General features: G+C 38.2%; 1 protein-coding gene across 6 annotated transcripts in view; it reads right to left on the reverse strand.

Annotated features, from left to right (window-relative positions):
* The window catches only part of cntn5 (contactin 5), a 109,048-nt gene that overhangs the window by 10,095 nt on the left and 72,828 nt on the right, over positions 1 to 26,125 (reverse strand). Inside the window, exons 9-19 of one of the 6 annotated variants that reach the window (XM_067595281.1) lie at positions 21,319 to 21,500; positions 17,969 to 18,105; positions 17,684 to 17,813; positions 14,989 to 15,133; positions 11,084 to 11,211; positions 10,509 to 10,684; positions 8,044 to 8,164; positions 6,114 to 6,272; positions 3,041 to 3,190; positions 2,737 to 2,796; positions 2,035 to 2,105 (exon numbers count right to left, since the gene is read on the reverse strand). In XM_067595281.1, the coding sequence (XP_067451382.1) occupies positions 2,035 to 2,105; positions 2,737 to 2,796; positions 3,041 to 3,190; positions 6,114 to 6,272; positions 8,044 to 8,164; positions 10,509 to 10,684; positions 11,084 to 11,211; positions 14,989 to 15,133; positions 17,684 to 17,813; positions 17,969 to 18,105; positions 21,319 to 21,500 (1,459 nt within the window). Of the gene's footprint in view, positions 1 to 2,034; positions 2,106 to 2,736; positions 2,797 to 3,040; positions 3,191 to 6,113; positions 6,273 to 8,043; positions 8,165 to 10,484; positions 10,685 to 11,083; positions 11,212 to 14,988; positions 15,134 to 17,683; positions 17,814 to 17,968; positions 18,106 to 21,318; positions 21,501 to 26,125 lie in introns of all 6 variants that reach the window. The other 5 variants (XM_067595280.1, XM_067595279.1, XM_067595284.1 and 2 more) reach the window with 5 other exon arrangements.

Here is a 26,125-nt window from a genome sequence, read left to right on the forward strand (position 1 = left end):
ATCCTCCTTAATAATGTCTGACAAGTATTCCCAGGCAACAAAAAGTGAAAGTTTTTAATGAATGGCACGTGCAGTACCAACCTCAACATGATTATTAACTCACATTCACATGCAGGATTTATTACTTGGTGACAGTGAAATACCTAAGGGAACAATGGCGAAGCAGTAGTTTCAGTATGGCAGTTGCACATGAACCCTGTTTCAGTGGGCTTGTTTCATTCGGATTAAAACAGTGAACCTGCGGGTTTAGAAATGTTCTAAGCAGCGGGTGGGTGCTGATAAATGAAATCTGTTTTTTTCCCCCCCTTAACATAAGGATTTATCATCACATTTTTTATCTTTGTGAGTTAATACTTTCCCAAGTTAAATGATGAATATTTACACCCTATAGGTTTCTTTCCATATTTAATCATGCAAAATATCCTAAAAATAATCATCATTCTGTGCTTTTATGCCTGGGGTTTGCAGAACTGCAGGCGCTGCTTTGTTTCAGAGGGTCACGAGCAGAAAAGGCCGGGAAACACCGGCTTATAAGATAAAGATGTTCTTTTAAAAGAAATAAACTCCTAAATCACATGGTGAGAAATGATCAAAAATGTTTAGTATGTTGGTTGGGGTTATATTTATTATCATGCTAATATAACATGCACTTGCATTGGTGTTTACAATTATTGTCTTGACTAGTTCTTTCTTCAATTTGGCCTGCAGGATTTATGCTTATTTTAAAAACTGTGTGACTACAGATTACTGTAAACCTGCTTTAAGGATGGGTGATTTTGTTGAGTCAAAGCTTTAAAGTATACTATGCAGGATTTGTTGGTTCGTGTTTGTGAACACATAGCATTCAAAGTCGGCCCTCCCTCCCTGGTTCAACGAGCGAGCAAGCGAGAGAGAGAGAGCAGCAGTGGTCGAGCGAGCTAGACAGTGAATGAAGAGTGCAAGCAGCGCTGGTGAGAACAAAGCTGTGAATCAGATGAATAAAACGTTATTTTCTGATTGTTTCACAGTGGTTACGTTCTAAAGCACAAATAAATACGCCCCCACACCTCCGCACAACCCTGCAGGAATGTACCGCATTGCCGGATTTTGTGTGAATGCAGAGCTTCATCCTGTCCGTTGTGGCCTCTCTGCTCTGCGTGTGTGTAGCTCAGCCCCGCCCTCGGTCAAGCAGACACACAGACCTGCAGCTCTTTATACAACCGTGACACAGAGACAGAGAGCAGAGCGGAGCGAAGGAGAGAGACGGAGATGTAACCTGGTCACTACACTACGAGTCCCAACCTCACACCTTGAACGCTGTTATTGGCTGGGGGCTACACACCCACTACCCAAAGGTTGATGCCCACAAGCGTCCCGAACACAGCAAAATAATAAGAAAATAAGAAAATACAGGCAGAGGGCAGGGTCTCTGCAAATAAATACACTGCCACACACTCATAGTGGGTCATAAGTGATGATTGAGAGGGATTACTTTTGTATGAGTCCCCTGCATAGCATACCTTTAAAACACTGAGGTCACACACACACACACATATATATATAAATATATACAGTATATAAGCACAGCCAAATGTTGAGCTAATCTATTGACTGCAATCACATTCAAAATCTTCAAATTATACTGAAAACGTTAGTGAACTAATTATAATTGGAATTTGAATTCCAGTATAATTACTGCATGACCTGTGGCAGTTCCTGCCTCACTTTCTTAAGAAAGCAAAAGAATGTTCTATAAAGTAATCATCTTGAATTTCAACAATCTTAAAGGCCTCTCTCATACAGTATGTAGATATAAAACATTATTATATTCTTGCTGAGGAGTATTGTTGTTGAAATTCTGAGATACAATAGGAAACTGCAAAGATTGTTTTTGAGCCAGAGTAGACTAAATAAAAGCTTCCATTAACTCCTGTGTTTATTCAACCAAAATCTGAGTTTGCTAAACTGAAACACCAGACCCACTGTGACATTTTTGTGTTTTTGCACATGTGTTATCACGCTTGTGCTACAAAGAGAGGTTGTCAGAGGACTTACCTCCCAAGAGATGACCAGTTCGTGCCTGCGGCCATTCCCTCCACTAACGTTCGCTGGTGCAACTGATGGGACTGTGTGAAACAGAGAGGTTACCACTGCATCGCAGACCGCACAACACAAACTGATTTCAACATGTTTTTGAAAACTGTGGAAAAGATTAAAATATTTAAAAAGAATACTGTTCAGACAGTAGCCCATGTTCTTTAAGGCCAAATCCTCCATTTTTATGTGAAGGATTTTAATTTAGATAGATAAATGAAAAGTTTGTCAGGATTAAAATGGGTTTTTTGTATCAACTATTTATAATTGGAAATAAAACACTGCTTTAATGGTGTGTTAACTCAACATTATAGATGTTAACAAACCTTTAACAGCCTCATAAAACTAAACAAGCAAAAAAAAAACCCATTTCGGTTACTGTTTAGTCTTTGTGCCTTCATTAAAATACCTGTCCATCAATTTGGATTTTGAACCCTTTTTGTTGACATTTGGTTCTCGGATTGTACCTTTAATGCATTACCATAACTGTGTGTAGATACAGTAATTAGTCTGTTAATCATGCTGAAGAAATAGGAAAATTAAATAAGCCACTTCCAAATGACCGTTGACCTTTGTAATTACAACATTTTATAGATGAGAAGCGAGCGGTTAGTGAAGCGGCACACACTTGATACAGACTGTCTCAGTGAATTTTTTGCTCACCACAAACAGTGTATTCTGCTGTGTCTTCGCCTCGGGGCATTACAGGACTGGCTGCTTTAGCTGAAACACTAAACTTGTTAAAATTCATGTAAGCAGCTTATTTTCAACTTCTTGCCCAATTAAAAGTGAGTATATTAACAATTGGAATATAACATAGTCATGAAGTGGCGTGCGGGGCTTCAGCTAAGCTCTCTAGCCACAATAAATCATCAGCTGGAATTTGCACTCAGTATCTTGTATATGTTCTTCAGCCTCTGTCTATCACAATATGACTTAAATGTTGTGCATGGTGGTGAGGATTTACCTGCTTCTTTAGTTCTAACTCCTCTTGAAGGTGCACTTGGATCTCCGGTCCCGATGGCATTGCTTGCCACCACTCTGAACTCATATTCCACCCAGGGATTGAGCTCCACAGCCATGGCTGACTCCATGTCCCCTGTGACTGGTTCTGGGTCTGCATACAAGAGTGTTGCGTTGTGTATTTATTTATTCAGGACAAGTGCCACATAACAGCTACTGTAATTTTGTTCAATACAGGTATATAGATCGACATATGTTGCATTCCCTGAGTATAGAAGAGTGGCACATTTGTTTTGTTAGTTACCATAATTAGTTTTGTTTATTAGCCTTTCAGAAATCCCCTTTTTTTGTTGTTTTGGCTCTATTTGTCTGCCCATTCAAACACAAATGAAACAATGAGGTTAAAGAGACTTTAGTGTTTTTGAAGGTTGTCACATCAGTATTCGGTAAACACTGCAGAAATCACAGACCTTTAAATACAAACTCCCCCAAATTTGAGGGCAATGCAGCGGGACAATGATTTTAAACATAGTGACAAGACAACCGATGCATTTTTTTGTTGATGTCCAAACAGTTGAATCTTGTTGATTGGCTAAGTCTGTCACTTGACCTTAATCAACCAACTGATCATGTGTTTCACTGCTGAAGACCAGACTGAAAGCAAAAAGCTCTTGAAACATAGAAGAAGTTGAAGATGGCTGCAGTGCAGGCACAGCAGAGCATCACCAGTGAAGATACCGAGTGTCTGCTGATGTCTGTAGGTTGTAGCCTGTCGTTAACAGCGATGACTTCAGGATTGTTTTAACTTGTCAAATTACTTTCTGTTCCCTGAAATGGGGGATAATGTAAAAGTTGTTATAATTCCCACACTATTTATACTCATGTGTAAAAGCGGAGAGTTGATACCTCATAGCCATTGTTTCACATCTAATCCAGCGTTCTGGTGTATGGAGCCAAAAAAAATATACCATTGTTTTAGTTCTAATGGACTGCGCAGTATTACACATTCCCTCCGGATTCACTGTGCCTTGGCACATTTTTACACCAGGTGGTGACGACACAGAATTTAGTTGAGATCTGGTATATTATGTTGTTTTGATGTCTGCCCAACAGCTTTTCTAGCAGCTTTAGAGTATAACTCATTACACAGAGGGAAGCTGATTTCAATCAATTTTCACAGTTTCTACAGAAGACTTATAGAGCTAAATCACATCCTGAAACTGAAAAAAAAAAAAAAAAAAAAGATCTGGTTTTATGAATGTACCAGAATTACAAGCAGGTAACACAACTAATCTAGTTTCTTCAGGGTTGCCGTAATCAAGCTTCGTCAATATTGATCCTGCAACAACAAACAAACATTGACTGAAAGCATATCCGTGTCACAAATGAAGCAGAGGTCTCTCTATGCTAACTAAGGCACAGACGTTCAGTGAAGCAGTGGAGCTTGCATTCTTATCATCCAGAGCAGTGCACAATGAGACCACTCTGGTGAGCACGCTACTCTTCAAACATGAGCTGATAAATCTGTTTGCGAGGGGAGGGAGCCAATCCCCTTTATTCTAATCTTAACAAGCTCAACACTGACAATACATCACAGAGTCCTAATTGTGCTTTATCGAATTAAATGTAGTCGAACAGATGTGATGTGAGAGGAATGTATACAAAGTATGATTTATATATCTGTGGGGATGAATCATTATCACACCTTAAACTCTGCTGTTATTATCACACGGCATATTAAGACAGATTACACACAATGCTTAGCATGCCTTCATCCTTTAATGCTAAATGATAGTAATTGATGGTTTTTCTGTCAGGGCACAGAAGAAAAGTGGCTAATTCATTTTTGACAGTGAAAGTGCATTTACACTAAATGAGCATTGATAAGTCTTATAACTCAAGCCCCAAAAGGTTAATTTCCCACTAACCGCTGATATGACACTGAATAAAATTCATACCAGTGACATTTGATATAGGCTCAAATTACTTTTTGCTAAGCTCTTCTGAACAACAGCCAAGTTCAAAACTAAAACGACAGCTGAAAAGAGAACTTCGTTTCAACTTCTTTAAACAGGCAAATCAGAAGAAAGTGTCGGTCAGAGTTTGGTCTAGAGCGAGAGGGTAAAATGCTTGATCCATTCATTTCTGGATGTGATTTTAAAGTCAATTCACACTTTGTCATCCCTTATTCCAGTCAAAAATCATGTCAATGTGTTTTTCAAATGTATTGTTAATAGTTTTTAATATCAAAAGGAAGAAAAAAAAAGGTCTTACAAGTCATGGGCAGACAGTAGTGGTACTGAAGAGCAAGTAATACCACACCAGCCTCTTATACATTTGCAGGTACGACAGCTAATTAGCTATCTAGCCTGCAAGCTGATGTTAGCTGGTGTTACTTTTTTTTTTTCTGGGGGATGTTTGTTTAGTCGCTCGTTCAAAAAGTTGAGATGCAGGAGAAGACGTGTGTTCATGTTTTTTATTTATTTATTTGGATCCCCATTAGCCGCTACTAAGGTAGCAACTACTCTTCCTGGGGTGTTTTGTAAATTAGATAAGAAGGAGACATAAGCAGGAAAGCTAATGTGGGTTGGTGTTCAGAGTCTGTGGCTCTTGTGTTGTTGTGTAGCAAGCTGCTGTCTGGCTCAGTGGGACCGCCTGCTATGCCCATGATAGAAAGCTGATACTACTGCTTTTTGCGAAGATTTGGCTGTATAGACGGAGAACTAACATTATTCCATTGGATTAATGCAAAGATAGGGAGAGCCATCACAAAACCAAAAAAAAAAAAAAAAAAGCATTTCCCCTTTTTTGGTTTCAGATTTTTTCCTCAAAGGAGAACACATGCATGTCATTTACAGAGCAGATATGCGTGCTGTAGCAGATCAGAACTTCTCTGATTCTGTTATATATGAGAGTAACATCACAAGAATTTTGTGTCTCTTGAAAAGAGTAACCTTGCTCTAGTAGGGCTAATTTACCGTCTCTGGACATGACTTTGGCCAGGATTAAGGCCTTTGTATATGGCCCCACATTAACCTCCTAGATCTAGAGGCTGCAATTTTCTCCTTATTGATTACCTGTTTTGACAGTTTGCCAGCCTAATGAAAATGGGCTGCGGGCCTGTAAATTATAGGTGCTGATAGGACTGTGGTTGTCCAGGCCACGAGTCCAGGACAGGGTGGCTGTGGTATCTGTGATCTCCTCCACTATCACCACTCCGGGGGGTCCGGGCGGACCTAGTGGAAAAACGGTTAAGAGACAGTGGATAAATTACATGTTTGAACAGCTGAACCGCCAATGCTTCAGTAATGTCAAGATGGAAAGGAAGAGCAAAAACAAACTCCTCTATTGTTTGAATCAATTCTGAGCCGCCCCATACTGTGACGTCTTCATCATGCATTGTTGCTATTAGATACACTAATAGATGCAGCCATGCAAGCATTAAGAAGGATGTGCAGCTGTGTACATATGGTGACAAAATCAATTCCCTGTTGTAATCTTTGCTCAAACAAACAACAGACAAGAACACGACATTCTAAACTGAACCAGGATTCAGGCTGACACAGATCTGCTGCCAAGGATTTCATGCTGATTAAGGGATACCGAAGCTTTCTTTTTTTTTGGGGAGGGGGGGTTCAGAGGCAGTTTGCCAGTTCTGCTGAGAATGACTGGTAGACCTTCCTGTGTTTTAGTACAGCTGAACATATGTTTACCTCAGTCTTCAGAAGTAAATGTAATCTGCAAGTGCAGCAAACGTCTAAGGACTCTAGGGGGAACAGCTGTAAATGAAAAGCTGGCAGCTGGTATTCTCAATGAAAACCAATGTACTGTGTCCCCAGAAAGTGCCCATTAGAAGGTTGCACTGAGAGGTACATTTGCATTTCAGGACATTGATATGCATTTTGTGTCACTACAGGAAAATTGCCCTCTTTTTAGTGTGCCCAACACAACAGCATAAACCTTTCCTGTCTTAGTGTGTAACGTTAATTAAATTAAATACAAATAAATTATATACATCAAACTATACTGGAGCTGGGTGATTTGGCTGGAATTAATATAACAATATGAATTCTAAATTATTTTTTGATATACATGTATAAAACGATATGGCAAAATAACATAAAATTATTAAACTGAAAAAATAATGTTTGTTCCACAGCAATTTCATCAAATCTCTCTCTAAAACAAAAACTTCAACAACTAATGTTTTATTTCAATTTGCTTAATTTGAACATCATAATATAAAGTAAGTAAAACAGTTGTAAAGTCTTACGTACCTTATCTACAAACCCTCATAACACAACTCTACTGAAAGTCAAAAAACAATCATGTTGTATTCTCTTAAGCGAAACTAAACTCAATTTACTTTTCATTAGATGACTGGTGCTTATAAAATTCCCCATCATTGTCAAATCAAAAGAAACCCTAATGTAAACATGTATAACCGTGTGATCAAAAACAGACCAGAAGCTGCTCGGACAATAATCGTTATGTGACATGATCAGCAACAATCAGAAACAGCCACAGAATTTGATCACTAGACATTTAAGCCAATCTGCTTAACAGCACACACTTGCATAAACTTGTTCTTGCATACGGACCGTCTGGCCAACCATACTCACAGCGACCATAAAAAAATTAGTCAAGATGGTCAATAATTAGTCAAGGGGGCAATAATGTTGAAAATGGTCATTGTGTGATTTCTCCATCAAAACCAAATGTCTGATATCTGATGTAATTAACCAACATCCCAGAGCTGCTACACTGGTGACAAACTGGAGGCTAATATCATAGATTTACAGAAAAGGTTAATTATGTCACAGTACTGCTAACAGCTTTAAATCACCTAAAAAAACTGGTCATAGTGTCCATTCAGTATGAGAATAATATGTGAATTCTGTTTCAGGGTATGTGGTTCAGCTCAAGGGGGGGAGTGAGTCACTGCCTCCACTATAAAATGTACAAGACGTCACAGTGCACTGGTGCGCTGACAGATAACAAGCTCACCTCTAACAAGAAGTTCAGCCTCTGCAAATACAGTGTCAGCACTGGTCTGGGCCCGACACCCATACTTCCCAGCGTGCTTCAACAAAATGCTCCGTATCATCAGATCCACCGTCGAAGACTGCTGCAAATGGGGAAAGGAAAGAGTTAGGTATTAAGCAAGCCTAAATGTGCTTGACACAAAAAAAAGTGTGATTCCTTTACATCTTGTAGCGGCTCATGTGGCTTGAGAGATTCCTGTTTAATTCAGGTGCTTGCTTGCTGCTACATTCTTCAGCTAGCCGTATTTTCTCTCTGTTGAAATGAGAAATGCCTAAGGCAAGACTGGGAATAATTCAAGGTCTACAGGCAGCTGTTTAGCACGAAACCTGATTAAAATTACAAACCATGCATCAGCCAGGAATCTGTTGTGCCTGTAAAGGATTGTCACTGCAAATACTTTCCCTCCAGAGCATGGGTAGAAGCAGAGGACACATCAGGACAGATGTGATTTTAACCTCCACTGTTGTTGAAGAAACAGTGACATAAACATGCCTCCCTCCTCTATAGCAAATTTGTTTTTAACTTAATTTTATGGTTTAGGCACTGATGATTCTTTTCTGTATTATGGAAAGGGGTAATAAGATGTGGTTTTGTAAAAAAAACAAAACAAAAAACCCATTAAATTAAATTAAAATGGTTTAAACTTCAAGCAAAAGTCAAATAGTTGTTTGCAAATATCTATTACAAGGTTGAAGATAACAGGAGAAATATCAGAATTAGGTTTTAACAGATGTTGAGTTTACCTCTTATGATAAAAAGAAAGGTTAGAAAAAGGTGAACAGACAAATTTTAATTAAGTTTATTGTAACACATAACTATTTGTCTGAATAAGTGACATTTAGCCCAATTGTGTAAATCCACAAATATTTGCTGCTTTTGATTCTGTTTTAAACTGGCTACCACTGACAACTCATATGATCGTATATCTCTCAATAACGTGCACAATACAGAATGGTGGGCACTATCAATTTACATATGCTGTGCTGAACATAATCCCCTAATGCACCAGCTGGTTAACTATGGAAAAATTACAACTGGAAACAAGGAACAAATAAAACATTAAGGTCAGAAAGAGTCCAACAAAGAGAAAAAAAAAGGTTAAAAGATGAAGGTGAAATGGCAAGTTTAACATTGCCACCTTGAAGGTTAAACGTTTGTGTGTGTGTTTTGTTATTGCTGGGAGGATTTAAACTACATCTTCCTCAGAGGATCCTCAACCCTGTATCCTTTGGTACAATAAGGCTCTCATAATTCAAGAGCGGCTTACTTATTATGTAGGCTTTGTAAGAACACCGTGTTTTTACACAGCCATAGTCTGATAAGAATGATTAAGGTAGTCAAAGTCAAAGTCAAATTTATTTATAAAGCATATTTAAAAAACAGCCCACGTTGACCAAAAATGTTGTACAGACCAGAGCAGGTAGCTAAAATCACAAATACACAAGAAACACCGACATAAACAGCGAGGCACACGGCTCGTAGGCACAAATAAACGACACACGGGCACAGGCACAAGCCAAAAGTCAGCGACATCAGGAGGATTCAGAAGGTAGTCAATTAAAGTAAGTTTTGAGCCTGGACTTAAAAGAGTCGATGGAGGGGGCAGATTTGATAGGGAGGGGGAATGCTGTTCCACAGTCTAAGGGCTACGACCGCAAAGGCGAGGTCAACCCTGAGTTTAAGTTTAGATTGCGGGAAAGCCAGGAGCCCGAAGTCAGCCGACCTGAGGGACCTGGAGGTAGAATAAAGGGTTAGAAGGTCTGTGATATGGGAGGGAGGGGTGGGGGGACAGCCTTTATAAACTTTATAAACAAACAGAGGAACCTTAAAATCAATTCTGAAGCGTACAGGCAGCCAGTGGAGAGAGGCCAGGATAGGAGTAATACGGTATGTTACATCTCTACAACGGTTCATTTTAAGTATAATTTTTGTCTTTATTATTTTCCTCAATATGTTTCATTGTCAATCGATGGCTGCCCCTGTCACGACTGTTATTACCTTTTCAAAGTCAGTGAGTCTCAAAACACGAATCTATCTTTTTTTTTGTGTGTTTTCATTTTCTCAGGAAGATACAATGCACAGGTGCAATTCAGAACAATAGATTAGACTTTGATATGCTGTACATGATCTTGTGATTCAATGCAGGACTTTCATGACATGAGTTTGATCTGTAGCAGAACTGATACTTAAAATAGTTGGTAGATGGTAGATAGGTTGATCCACAAGATCAACATATTTGGCCAAGAAGACAATTAAATTAAAAGAAATAATTAAACACCAAACATCTGTTTACACTAAACAGATGAACATTTATATAGACAGACAGTCAGACAGACAGACAGACAGACAGACAGACAGACAGGTAGGTAGGATCATAACCAATTTGATAAATGTACTCTTACTTTTGCTCTTACTCTCGCTCTTACTGTTTGGATGTATTCAAAGTGGCCGCCATCCTGCTGAAAGTTGATTGGTTTCTGGTTGAAGAACCACTGGAAAGCCACATCCAGCGACGTGTCGTGCGTCGCCTTGCAGCTCAGCACCACGCTCTCCCCCACAGTCACTTCCACTCTGCTCGGGCTAAGATCCACACGCATGGCCTCTGGAAGCACAAAGCTGCTGCACTGTCACCTCAGGCTAACCCAGAGCTAGCGTCAAGCAGCTGCATTTGACAGTTTGATATCACCGCCAGACCGATCATGAGAAGCCAACCCTAACTTGGGTAAAAACACTCACCTTTCTCACATAAATATCTCTGCTTAGCTCAGATCTGACTGTTCACAGTGCATCTATGAGACAGAGGCCTTTACACTGTTAAAAGTGTGTCCTTGTAATATGATTCTTGAATGTGAGAGCCCTTGTTCACGGTTGAGCAAGCACAATAAATTTCCTGGCACTCGAGCAAAGGTGGGGGGTGGGAAAAATGACATTGGGGAGTGTTTACTGGTGGCCGACTTGTGCTAATTTGGCAGAAAATAAAGGCCCCCAGGGCATCACTTACCTTTTACCCACAGTATGGCAGTCATCTCTGCCGAGCCCAACTGATTCTCTGCCCGGCACACATAGTTCCCCTCATCCGCTCGGCTGGAGTTAACAATTCTCAGAGTGTTGTTCCGTAACAACATAATCCTGCGAGAAAGGACACAAAAATCAATACTGCTATGAGAAACAAATTCACGTACCAACAGTTGCACTACAAGTTCAAGCATGAGGTTATATGTTTGTGGTTGTGTCGAGTTACAAGAATAGTGATATTCACTGGGGGATGAGTATAGAGAAGTTAAAATAAACTGCAAAGATATTCTTCAAATAATCACCCACCAGAGATTCCCGTGGAAAAAAAATATAAAATAAAAGTCTGTTTACAGTTAACAAGTTATTATCACAGAATTGAAGGACAAAAAAAGCGTCTGACAGTTAATTGTTTGTGTTGCAAAAAAAAAAAGCTCAAAGGACTGGAAGGATGTGAAGTCAAGAACAGTGTTTGTATTTATTGTGCAACCTACAACAAGGGAGCATGAAAATGAACCCTTTTCAGTTAATATCAATGAACAATTGAAATATGTTAATGAATCTAATTTGCAGATAGCAGTAAGTGGCCCTATCTTGAAGAGGATTAAAACACAGATGCTATTGAAGATACAGATTAAGATAATGGGGGACAAATTTTCAGTAAAGGAGAGAGGGAAAAAAAACTGACTTTTATGTACGGTCTTGATGTCAAAAACAAAGAGACACAGTAATCTTCTGATTTTCCCTTTGGGTACGGTGATGCACTAGATCTGCCTTTGAAAGAACACAATAGGCTGCCCTATTTCAGTATAATTTAAAATTAATCAAAGGAAAATTTCAGGACAAATTTCCAGGAGAACATTACACATCATCATAAAAAAAAACAAAAAAACAATGTTATGATTCTTTGTTCCTCTGCATTAATATTTCCATAAATCTAAATAAATGGTGCATTCATCATACAGAGTGCTCATGAATCCACCTGACAAACCCTTAGTATCGCTGCGTTCGATGAATCTAAACCAAAAGCTGTCAAACCAAGACGCGCATATCGCCGAGCTGTCCTCTTGGGAAACACAAATGTAATAGAGAGGAAAAACAAACTGGTAAACACCGTGTCTGCATTCATAAGTAGCCTCTTATCCACTTGAAGGACACTAGCAATATGATATCAACGTTTTGCTTTGACTTGTAACGTAACAGCTGGAGAATTAAGTGGTTGACAGATCATATAGGATATAACTGTATTCAACAACACAGCAAGCAGGTGTGTGAGCAGATGGCTTTAGTGCAGGAATCAAGTAAAAGTATAGTATTGTAAATCATGTTGAGCCACTGCTCTCCTCTCACTGTCCGGTGTCCGATCCTCTTCATTCAAAATGTAATATCACGATTTATGAATTATGAATATTTAGAAGTCTTTTTTTTTTTTTGCAGGAGATTCAAACACTTGGAAAGATGCGGGTGTGAGGTATTCTCATCTTTTAATTGAATTCATATTGTTTGGCATTTATATTAACACTAAGCTCTTTCATCATGGGCAAGGTGATTGAAATTGGCAAAGCGAAACTCATGAAGGCGTGACAAAATCTTGCCACACGATTCAGAGGCAATCTGCAGCCAGGAGACATATTCCAAATTAGGGAGGAAATTCACATCTGACAAGGACACTGACGCAGAGAGGACAAGATAGGGACTGTTGGGTACACAGAATATGCAAATTAACTCAACCATAGGAAATTTAAGGGAAACGATCACAGCAAATATCTCTTTATTATCTGAAGCAAGGTTCAAATAGGCTGCCACAGAATACAATGCATATTTACATACATACATTTTTAAAACATTTAACAATTTTTATAAAAATGACCAAATGATGCATTTTTTGAATCTAAAACAAAGAGGATGTGGGTTTCAATTGAGTCTGCCACGTACTTTCAAACTAATGGGATTAATACTTTCTATTTAAGAGACAAAAGCCCTGAACATTAGCGGAAATCCATGTTAATTACAAACCTTCATTAAGTCAGCACAGCTGTCAATGCCAGATAAACGTGAAGCTGTTTCGATTCCTCCCGTACTTCCAAGAATAGAACGTCTGTCCATCTATAAACTCCTTACTTTACAATAGGTAATGTCAGAAAATCCTTTGAAGAGTCACCCTGGCCAAGATCTAAAAACACACAGCTCCTCGTGCTTATTTTGGCTTTTTTTTTTCCAGATAAAAATCACCCTTTCACAAGATCGATCTCCAGTTGAGATGCGACCCCCTTAAGCACACTGTGTTATCTACTTCATTAATTCACTAGTACTGTTAAGTTGCAACAGACGTCCTATTAGTGTGTCAAACTCTAATTGGATTTGAGTTTTAGATTATAAAAACATTGTATAGCAGCTCAAGAAGAATCTGTGAGAGAGGCTTCAATTACTGATTGTATAAATTCTTTGATTATGAAGGAAATGAACCACATACATATATAATGCCAACACTTAATAGTGAATGATAAATTACTCTGAGGGGGGAAGAATAACTAACTGCTTCGTCAATATTTTTTTTGTGAACAATTTTCTGCTCTCTTAAGATACAACTTCATCTGCAGTCAGATAAAAACAAAATCAAGATGTCGAACAGGTATGAATCTCCCTGTGGTGTACGCCGACAACACTGAAAAATAGATTTGCAAGGGTTTGACAAATACCTCAAAGGCTTTATCAGATTCAGACAAGCCCGGGTCATTAATCACCATTTTTGGGCAATACGCTCGCTAACTTGTCCCCATCCATCAGTTCAACTGAATTTCTGTTTTATAGAAAACAGACATGCAAAACTACCTCTGAGAACATTTTTTTTTCTTCTTTCAATTGAAGATTAAATATTTTGCAGACTTGCACCAACCTCTGAAATAACTATGTTAAACTAATTCCTGGATACTGTTTCCATCCACCTGTTAGAGGCAGTAAGATTTGTCGCTGCCTGTTTGAAGGAGTGACACACCGAGGATCTGATTATCAACTGGCTACCCTTGCTGCCAAGGCTGTTGAGCAGACTGCTGAATCTTGGCTGATAAACAAAGGCCCCGTTCTCTCTCACTCAAAACGTGGGATGCTCAGCGGTGACTGATAATTTCAGTGGCGTCGCTCAGTTTGATTGATGGACCCTCGCCCCGCACAGCCCCCTCTAGGTGCAACTGAGAGATGTTTCTCATAAAAGATGATGCATCAAACTGCATGCGAATTCCAAATGCAATTGTACGGTCTAAATTGTCAGCATCCCAGAGAAGGAGGTGTGGTTGACGATGGGTCTCCAGAGCTTTACAAGTACCTAAGGTGTTTTATTTTAGCAGTGACACTTAATTTCAGTTATAGTAATGAAACAGTGATGTGTTACAACAAGACAATTCCTTGAGGGCCTGAGCCAGAATGATAACACTTGAATTCATGCAGTGAAACTATGATGAAAAACAATATAAAGATATTGAGGGAGGAAAACTTTTCATGACTTCATACATATTTTACAGGGCAATTAGCTTTATGTCATAATATTCTATTGTATAAACTGTGCAAAAATCTGATACTATTTATAACACAGAGCTGTAAACACAGTTAATCTACCACAGTCTGCAAAGAAAATGTGCAAGATCTATCCCAGTGAAAACAGCTCGAAGGAATCCTTCCTAAAAAGTTTTGAGTATTTTAAGGGTTTCATTTAAGGCACTGAGCAGAACACTGGATCCCTACCAGCTCTGAGCTCCTGCAAGCTGCATGTAAAAGGAGAATTTCCTTACAAATATCAATAACTCGACTATAATTTTAAATTACAATGCATGCCCAAAGAGAGATATTCAGTCTGTAAAAAGCAAATTCTTTTTGCTAGTGAAACGTGATCTGCTGTACCTTTTATTTGGCTGTATCCTTCTGTCTCCTCTCTTCCATGTTATCCGTGGTTTGGGTGATGCCCTGGGTTTGCATTCTAATGATACATCTTTTCCAAGTGTGGCAATGACCCGTACGGGATTGGGGACAAAAATGGGTGCTGATGCTGCAAAAAAAAAAACCCAACAAAACATTTTAGGATGTATCGGAAAACAACAACAACAATAAAAAAACCATAAAATCATTAGTTAATTCATTAATGTCACACAAACTGCCAAAAAACTAAAACAATGCTGCTTTGTATAAAATGTGAGCAGCTGTTTCATGCACAGCGCCAAACACAAGCTAATTGTATGGTACCTGTTCACCAGAAAATGAGATCACCAATGGGATTCTTATGTGGCTCTGTGACTCTTGAACACTCAAGTGACATCTGTTTGCGAGCATGACTTGACTAGCTTATTTCTGCCACTTTGTTTTGTCTTTCCGCCCCCTGGTGGTAAAAACCTTCATAATGCAGTTTAAATCAGCGCGGCTGCTAAAATGTCATGCATTCTTTAAACGTAACACTCGTTTGACCTCATCAACTGCGGCACGTCAAAGTAATTATTCAAAAGGTGCTTGAGGGTTTAGACTGACACATCATGAGTCAAAATGCTGCACGAACAAAACAGTAATTTGTTTCAAAGTAATAACTAGAGTTCCCACATTAAGTATTATAAAGCACGCTTTAAACACAATACTGTACATGGTTTTAAATATGCTTTTATTTACCACACTTGGTCTGAATTCTGTGCTAATTTAGCATCCCCTATTACTATTTGCACTGTGTTCTGTAGCCTAACTAATCACTGAATCATTATCATGATGACATGGTTGGATAATTTGTGCAGCTTTTATGAAAAAATGTTTTAAATCGGGTTGCCTGAATGAATAATAAATACATAATATTTTTAACAATTAAGGCTTGCTCAAGAGATTGAATTAAGCAGTAAATTTGATGTGGTTCTGCGTATTACACATTAAGGCCATCTACTGGCTGCAAGGCTTTGTCAACTGTGATTATTCAAATCCTGAATGATTCTTTATAGGTGACATTATACACAATGACAATTCAATCCCATCTGTAGCTACAGGCTGACCTCTCCCTATAACACTTGTGTCTTTGAGCCTGAGTAGTTGCCTGAGTGGCAGAGGTCCCTCTAGACATGAAAAGCAGCAGAAAACAGAGCAGTTGCTGTGTGTATTTGTTTTAATCAAAATAAGAGCAGGCTTGCAGCTGGTGGCAGCAGTACCCTTATTGCTTCACCCGCCACCCTCCCCGAAGAGCTGGATCTGGGACAAGATCACAGGCATGAGGGCAGCCGCTGCCCCCATGTAGCCTCCAGTGATCGCTCATCTGCAGGCTGTTATTAGCCATGTAATCTTTCCTGATAGTGTTTGCTTGTGGATATCTTCACAGAGAGCACAGGTCACTGGGAAGAGATGCCTAGGGGGTATAGTTATGAAAACATTCATCACCAGCTTCAAAATATCATCACTGAGGATGTGACTCTAAGGAAGGCGAAGGCACTTCCTCGTCAGCTCAGATAAAGCTTATTAAAATCTACAACTTCTGAGACTTGTGGACAATGCCATGAATTTAAATCAACTAACTAAACGGTGGTTGTTTTACAGAGATTTGAAACTTGATGAGTTAGGGATAAACATTTTAGAAGGGCTTCTACAAAAAAACTTTGCCCATTTGCAGTAAGATTTTCAAAATGCCACAGATTCCCCTTCAAAAAAGGGCATGCCACACAGACAGTAAATCAAACTGTCCCTCGGGGAAACACGAAAGGGGAATGGGTGTCACCAGATGTGTCCCAGTATAGAAGATGACAAGGAGAAAATAGTGCATCAACACAGAACAGTGGACAGCCATTCAGTACAACTGTTATGTTTTTAGCCTGAAGCCTTAAGGCTGAAGAGCACAGTTTCCTTGACTTTTTATGTCTTTAAAAGTACATGTGATGCATGTTTTGATGTACGAAAAAAAGATACAACTACTCCTTTCAACAATGTCAAAATTGTACAGTGTGTGATTGGCAATCATTGATGATTATAATTGATTATTGACTGATAGTAGCAAATGCTGCTTAATAAACACCTGATGAAAGTCATTTCGACAGTGAAGGTTTGCTTTTTCTAAGTAATGGGGATTGCGATGTAGCCCGTGCTTTGATGACAAACGATAGAGCGGAGATAAGACCCTAATGGAGTCATTAAACTCCATCAAAGAAACCACTGATGTCTCTCTTCTAGTGTTTGCTTCCATTAGTATAAATCTATACCTACAAGTCATTGCTTTTCATTCTCCTCAGAATAATGTAGAACTGTTCCAGACTCTCCTCAACTTGATACGTGCAGACACCTCATTGAATGTAACCATAAGGGTCCTTCTTTTATTCATGCCGCCCACTGCCTGGGTTAAATCAGGGACCATTGATTGGCAATCAGCACATCTCACAGTTCAGCGTTCCCCACTTGCATTTCAATCTACCTTACCTATCATCCGGTACCTTATTCAGATGCCAATACTCGGTCTGCATTTTATTCTTACAGAGTATCGAGAAATATGCTTTGCAGAAAAGAAAAGGTATCTCATACAACAAGTTATTTTTCTTTTACTGACTTGCTTGATCTAATTTCAATTATAAACCGAAGGTGTAACTACCTAAAATCTTGAGTTCAGCATTAGAATAGATGGCTCCATATTTATTTTCTGCAATGCACTGGTACATTCCCGAATCCATCTGCTGCACTTTTTGAATGCTCAGTTCTCCATTCACAATTTCAACTCGACCCTGTAACGAGACAAAAGTGAACGAAGGAACATCACAGCTGAATATACATATAACTGTCCATGATAATGCTACATGTAGAGGTTGTATGGTTTCATAGGAGTAATTCAGATATTTCAAGGTACATTCAACAAAAGGAGAGGTTACTGTGTAGGTACCTGGGTTGTCAAGGGCAAACCATTACGAAGCCAGCGATAGGTGGGCCGGGGCCTTCCTGTGGCCTTGCACTCCCACTGGAGCTTCTCGCCACTATCCATCTGAGTATCATTAATCATTCTGACCCACTGAGGGAGGGCTTGAAGAGAAAAAAAAAAAGGATTTAAGAGTAAGTATCTATGAAACACACAGACATGTATGATCACCTGTTCTTATACAAAAAAAAGAATATGTATACATGACTACATGGTCAACAGACCCTGTAGGAGACAGCATTTAAATCAGTGGATGTAGTACACTAAGACTCTTTTATAACGTCCATTAAGGCTATAGTCACAACAGAAGCAAAAATTTGGTTTGGGACACACTTCAATATAAAAGTATTTATTTTTTCAGCCATTGCGGCACATTATTTAAACCATTTCTTTATGCATTCTATGTTGTGTACAGCTTTTTATTTATTACACATTATTTTTGCGTTGGACCCATTTCCATACACTTCACTGATAAACCTGAGAATTAAACTACATTACATTATATAATAATAATTACTAGATAAGTTTCATTTAACATCACAGGTTGACCCATACAAGCATACTCCCGAAACGGGGCTGACACACTTTCACTGTGTCAGTCTGAATGGGGTACTGGACATGGTTTTGAGTTTTGTCTAGGCTTAAATTTTCTGAACTGGTTTCCTAAAAGAATATTAGAATTACTCCAGAACTAAATAAAATACTATATAATTCTGTATATATTATATTGTTAAGAATATTGTGGTCAAAAATACTATACATAATAAACTTTACAGTAAAACCAGTATACCAGCACACCTCTAGCTAAGACCAACATGCACCACCAGTCACAGAAAATGCCCTAGAGATTTTCACTGCTGGAGCCCACAATTGCACTGTTGTCAGAAAGAGAAAAGCCAATATTCTCTCCTCTCCAAGAGTGGATCACGTTCATGTTTTTGGTATCATGTTCGTGACCATGTTCTGTTTTCTTCCTCTATCGCATGGCTCGCCTATGGCATAGGCAAACTAGATGACTGCCTTTCCTGAGGGCCCCTTAACCAAGAAGCATTTTTTTTTTCCCCCCTTTTCTTTCTTTTTCATAGCCTGCTTGCTTGTCTTTCCAAGGCTGCATACATACACAATTCCTGTCCAACTCAACATGCTGCAGAGAATTTCTGTCACAATTCTGAACGCTGTTATAGTACTGTATGACTGTATGTACCTTCTTTTCATCTTGTTGTCTCTTTCCATCTACTGGGTCTTATCTGCGGTTGTGCATTTTTCCAATTCTTGAACTGTATAAGAATATAAAAACTACAAGACCTTTTACTGGGGGCTGGATCGTTTGCCTTGCGTGGGGGAGGGAATGTTAGAAATTAACCCTAACCTTACTTCCTCTTTAATTTTCATCTCTAATGGTTTGCTCTACTTTTACTTTTAAAACTATAATACCTATATATAAAAAAAAATAAAAAAAATGTGTGACCCATTTATGCAGATTATACTTTTGAGGACAAGTTAAACAGTTACTGATGATGACATACTATTATTATGTGGTTAATGTCACAAATTACTAGATTTGTAAGGCTTTAAATGTCAAACCTTCCACATATATTCATGAGATGTTTTGCTTGATCTTTGTTTTCTATAAAAACTACAGAACCAATTTATCCAGATGATTGCATAGTACGATACAAACTGCCAGACCCGAATGATGCACATTGCATAATGGTTTATTTCTTATTAAGTGTTTGCAGACACCGGGGAACCCTGCCACTGGGCTGCGTCTCCTACAGTTACATGCCAAGCACATTCTTTTCTATTCTTTGCATATGGCACCTTCAGTATAATACTTTTTTTTTTGTGTGTGGTTTGATTGAATGATTATGGTCAGGAAGGTCTCCCTCACAATGAAAGTTCAAACTTCCAGCTGACCTGTGTAAATTACATTTAGCGTGAGGCTGCTACAAATTAGGCTCCCTATTCTCCTTGTGATGTCAACAGAATGGAGGTTGCCAAGAAGTGCAGGGCCTTGGAAATGTGTCCTACCAAGGCTGAGACAGTCCATTATCTTGGCCCTGTGCACATGGTACGGAGAGAGAGGAATGGGAGACATGCACCCTCATAGATAAATATGGTCACGGGCTAAGGCAGTAATTCAACGAGCTTACTAGTTCATCACACTGGTTTGAAAACCGAATTAAAGTCCATCCTAAAACTGATATGTAACCACTGTACGTAAAAAAAACAAAAATGCAGTACAATGTGCCTACTGCAAATATAAGTTTTACTTATTAACTACTCCCTATGTGTTTAGTTTTTTGTGATAAGCCTAGATTTGGTTAAACAAATTATTCCAGTGTTTCCATCTGTTTTACATCTTAAGATTTATGCTGAGAACACTATGCTGTTAGTAAGGATGAGCTAAGTGTAAATATTTTCTGTATCTGTAAAGCCATAAGGTTCAGCATGACGTTAATTTTATCATCTGTCTATGTTTGAGACAGTCCATATGGATCATTCATGTGCAGCCCAAAATGTATGATCATGCTGATTGAACGCACGAAACATATGCACCGACAAATGTGCGAACACGTCTGTGTATATAACCACCCGACGTAGAATAAACAGAACCGACTACCTGCTGTCTGTGTCCGTATTGACGTATAACCCAACCTTAATGGGTATTCCCTTTAACTGATCATTTTGTAAATACTGCTGATTTAATTTAAAATATGTAATGCGGATCTCTTAGCTGATATATATGTTTTTGTAGTGACGAAGATAATGAAATAGTTGTGCTCAGCAAATTCCATGGCTATCCTGTATAAAAAAAAAAACTACTTCAGATCACATTATGACAAATCTTTGAGAAATACAGATAATAGAGTCTATTAAAATAAAAACAAAGCAGAGGAGATGTTCAGAACATTGTGCCTTGGACAAAACACACCTGTTAAGGGACCTGTTCCTCTTGCAACTATAAGAAACAGCTCATTTGTTGTGGTGATGAACACTTGTTCTTGGATTATCTCAGATGGATATATAATTAGTCCTCTGACTGTTCAGCAAATTCAGATGGACTGGTATTAGTCCCCTGGCTTGAATTTGAGAATACTGTCACTTGCAAAGATTATAGCATGAAAAATCATTGGAAGCAGTGCAGAATGATCAAAATAGCTTACACAAAGGTTTCTAGTTGTTTATAGCGCTGTTTGGCTCACTATTCCTGCAATGAAATACATCAACACTCGTGCTCTTAGATGATGTATGATGGCTGTACAAAGGTAAAGGATAAACAAATCAATGGAGAAAAAGAGCATTCTTTGACTCACTGTAGACCTGTAGATGTCCTTTGAAAGCAGTTCCTCCTCTTGGATTCTCCGCTTTACACTCATAAGTTCCTGAGTCCTCCAGCTGAATGTTGGGAATCTCCAGCACAGCCTGGGACTTCCGAAGTCTTGCTTTTTTGGGGATGTTTCCATTTATCTTCCTCCATGTGATTGTTGGCACTGGACTGTGAGGAGAACAGAGTAGGATTATATACTCAACAGTACAGTGAAACAGGAGGACAAGCAGTATTTGCACATATTTTACAGTGTGAGCTGAAATGATGAAATTCATAATTCATAATAAAAAATGTCAGGTTCTTTGTTTCTTTCTGTCTTGGATAAAAAATAAGAGCATTATTATTAGGATAATATGTAGAGGATATACTGTACTGTACACTCAATAGGTGTTTATTTGAGAATGACCTTGTAATAATAACTATGATTAGTACTATTGATAGATTCTCTCTCTAGTTTGGCTGTGTGGGAGAAAATTAAAAGAAACAATTAAAACCTTTAACAATTTTGAGTCTTTCTTATATCGCATGTGTGAACTGTATCAGCTTAAACTAATGCTTAGTTACTACTCATTTACTCATAGTTGGGTGTAGTGTGGTAGAAAAAAAGAAAAAAAGAAACATGAAACTGCTCATAACAAGATCTGTGGATTATCTTGAGTAACCAGGTCATGGTTTCTTGAGAGACACTGCTGTTGAGTTTTTCAAATGTATTTTTCTGGTGCTTTGATCACCACAAGCTGAGTGCCATCCAGTTCCATTGTATCCAAGAGAGGTCAGACATCTCCAAATCTCAGCAACTCACATCAAAATGATCTAGATTGACAAATAACACTACAGGTAAAAGGAAAAATATGTATTTTTGAGGGTGAACTGTCCCTCAAATGCTCAATCGCTTTGTTGTTTATTCAGAAAAAAAAGGGAAATTGAAGAATCTTCACAGTTTCTAAATACACTATATCATTAATACTTACAGATAAAAATATCTGGCTGTAACAAACCTACGAATACCAGATGTTCTTCATCTGCAGTTAAGTAGTGACATACCACGATGCTTATTTAATGTTCGTTCTGCTCTACATATGAATCATTGACCTTTTGACCCCTTATGATATATTTACTGTACCGAATGATCCACACATAGGATCAGGGACCATATTCAAATCAGGTTATTACAACAGCCAGAGAGAATTTTATGATTAGTGTTCGAGCGTTGCCATCTATCCCTGTTTATTCATGGATTTCCCTATAGATCCTTATGATAGATGACTTGCACATGCAGAAAGCGAATGTCTTACTATGCGCTATCAGTAGCACTCTTGTATGACAACTAGATTTGACAGGTCTCTGAAAGATGGAAATGTGACACCATACCTCCAGTGAACCCATCAATCATTTAGCCAAGATGGAAATGTTACATCCTGAGCTTTTTTATCTGTACTAAATTCACAAGGACATTGAAGTGCTCTTGGCTGCAATGGACTTGAATTAGGATTCAGAGCATGTTTTGTATTAAACAAAGTGTTCTTTTTTCATTGTGGACAGGAGTTTTATGTCACATACCAAATTTGGGGAAAAAGTCCTGTCACCTGTCAAGATCCAAGGATTGAAAAAATATTGATGCAGTATTTTTGAAAAATGTGGATTAGCATAGCAGTCTTTTTTAGACACAACATACAGTACATGATGATAATATGACACATTCATACTGTAGACAGTCACAATATTCACTCTTTACTTGACATTTATTTGACATTCATTCCAGTTGAGCTGAAAAAATAGAAAAGTATAATTTCACCCTGTAGTTATACATTGATCCAGCCATCAGAAGTGATTGTCACCACTAGTATCTAGTGATCTGCAGTGCGGATATCTATACAGTTCAATAGGATCAACTACAAATATCTACCCATACAGTATGAGAACCAGGGGCAAAATGTGGGGCCATGGGTAAATCAAAGATCTGTGGTGTAATGTGGGTTCACTTGCATTTTCATTTTAATATACCTGCGGGGTGTTAGAACATAAACACATTCTAACAATAGGCATAGATACTGAATCAGTACTCATGAATATGGTATGAAGTTGTTATGAAGCACTTCCTTTTATAGTATGATATTGAATGAGAATTTTGCTCCAACTAAACTCTCGACTAGCCAGAGAACAGAGCAAATCTATAGAGACCTTGAGGGGCTGGAGCATGAGGGTGAATCTTCCTGAGTCCGTGGAAGGATTTCTCTTTGGAGGTTGAATTATGAGCACTAGGTATGTACGTGTTCACAGGACTGGGGGCAGGCAGAAGGGAATAGGCTTACTCAGCTCAGAAATGAGAAACTCTGCCTGTCACTGTCTTTGTATGAAACTGTTGGCATAAACTCCTGAACTCTGAAGCTCTGGTCATGTACATTTTATCACAGTGTACAAACTGAGTATTTCATACCCTAACATTGTGAATGTATTACACACTGGAGTTTATGTAAGGTGCTACAATTTTCAATTGAAGAATGTGCCCGTAGCGAGTTCTGTAGATTACATCTTAATTAGCATTTCACACAATTGCTGTGCCCTCATCTGGACTTGTTCTGTACTAAAAGTTCAAAATTAAATCTAAAAACCAAAATGTAGTGGAGGATTGATTTGCATTAGACTATTAAGATCTACATATTATCCCACCACTTAGCTCATTTGTTAAGCTTTCAATTTCTCGATACCTTTGGGAAATTCTACACCGTTTTTTTTTTAAATGAGCACCTATTCAGATGAAACACAAAGCCACACTTTACAGGTATGATCTAGGCAAAAACAGCTGTCTTTCAAAAACATTAACCAAGAGTGTAAAATCTATTGTTATTAAGAGGTACTTTCTGTTGCAACTGAAAATGTGGTCCTTGTGGCCCTGTATAGCTCAATGAGTAGAGAAACTGCTAGGGTTTCAAGAGTTTGATTCCCTCTGGGGTCACTGAAACTAAAAGTATCTCACACTACTCTAAGGCAATTTGGATGAAAGCTTCTACCACATGCCACATATTATATTTTAAGTGGAAATGAGTGGGAGAATGTGTAACCCATCAAATGTACAAGGTTTTTTGAACTACAATGAACCTTATACTTCACTGTCCCTTTAAATAAAAACAGCTACCAGCACTGCACATTCCACAGTTTCTTGTAAATCACACTGTGAAGCCAATGTTTTAATCAATTTTCTTATTTTTGTAAATCTATAGGTAGTATATCATAATCTATAGTTGGTTATAATCATTCATAGTAGCTAACCCGATACATTATTTATTAAACTGGCCGCTGTTGCTTAAATGAACCGAATACAAGCTGAATCATAACTGTCTTGCACAACCCAAATTTATATGATAATATTACATATCACCTCTATTTAAAATACAATTTATTTTCAGTATACTGGACACTGTTAAACAGTCAGGGTATATTATGTTTATGTAACAGAAGCAAGCATGAATCTAACTTTTTTGTCATAGATATTCAACCAGAAAACATCCACTAAGCCTGGCTGCTGGACGGCAGACAACCCAGTAAACTATAGTGGTTTAGATGATGACAATGAGCAGTGCCATATTTTGTTTTGAATCGAGTGCTACTGTGTATTTGGTTTACAACACTGCTTAAAAAATGAACTAATTGCCTGTTAAGTAATTTTGGTCTACGCCTATATAATCCTGTTGAGCCTTGTCGGGCCACACATCATTTGTGAGCTGGCTTTGTGACCACTGCTAATGAAGGCAGTAACTGCAATAAACTGAGCTGGATTGTTATTGGCCTTTGAATATAATTGGAAGTTTTGTTCACATGAAAGACATGATAAGCCCATTTGGAAAGTGCTAATGAAGCCCTTTTCCAGCCAAAGTTGTTCTTGGTTTTATTTATCTATTTATGTATATGAAGTAACCAGAAACACAGTTGATGCTCCACAAAACAAATACCAGTTTTTATCCCACAGAAACAGAGAATCCACCTAATCATGAGTTATAAAACCATAATTAATAATCAGTCTTGCAGACATTACTAAATATATAACACCATTACAAGGTAATAGAATGCTAAGCTATTTACAGTTAAAGAGGACTATGTTTTTTATTGATCTCTTTTTCATTTTCATTGTCTCATTGTTCTCTTTGCCCTTGACTGGGACCTATAAAGTACTGTCACTGGTAAATATCACGACAGACAATCACATCAAGGAGCTATGGCATTCACACACAAAAAGCTATTCTGTCTCGTCTTAGCCAATGGTGCCATCATGCATATTGATCAACAGGAAAACAGAACTCATTTTAACTTCATTTTCAGTGCTATATAAAGGCTGCCATTTCTTAATAGGGTGCATTGATAAATCATTCATCTCTACGTAAAAGGGTAAGTCGCTGGAATCACTGTCTGACTGAAAGCCATCATGCACAAATTACTTTATTGAGGGAAGCACAGGGCAAGGACTCAAGCTGCTTGGCTGTTCTACAAGCACCCAAAAAAACTCCTGCTTGGTTTGAAAGGGAAAAGTAAGGGTGTGATATTATAATGCAGTGTCTATATATTTAGAAAATGACTTGCCATAATGTGGATAATTAATTGAAATCAAGGTAAACAATTATGAGGTTCTTAGTCATCTTAGATTAGAGATTGTTTGCACTTAAGATGGCAGTCAAGCAATGAATAATTCATGCTGAATAATTATAAACAAAATGGAGTAGGGATGATGAAAGATTATGTTTTGCAATGGAAATGATATCTTGTAATGTTTAATACCGCTTCAACTTTGCTTTGGAAAA

This window comes from Thunnus thynnus, chromosome 7 (assembly GCF_963924715.1).
Source record: "Thunnus thynnus chromosome 7, fThuThy2.1, whole genome shotgun sequence".
Classification (NCBI taxonomy): domain Eukaryota; kingdom Metazoa; phylum Chordata; class Actinopteri; order Scombriformes; family Scombridae; genus Thunnus; species Thunnus thynnus.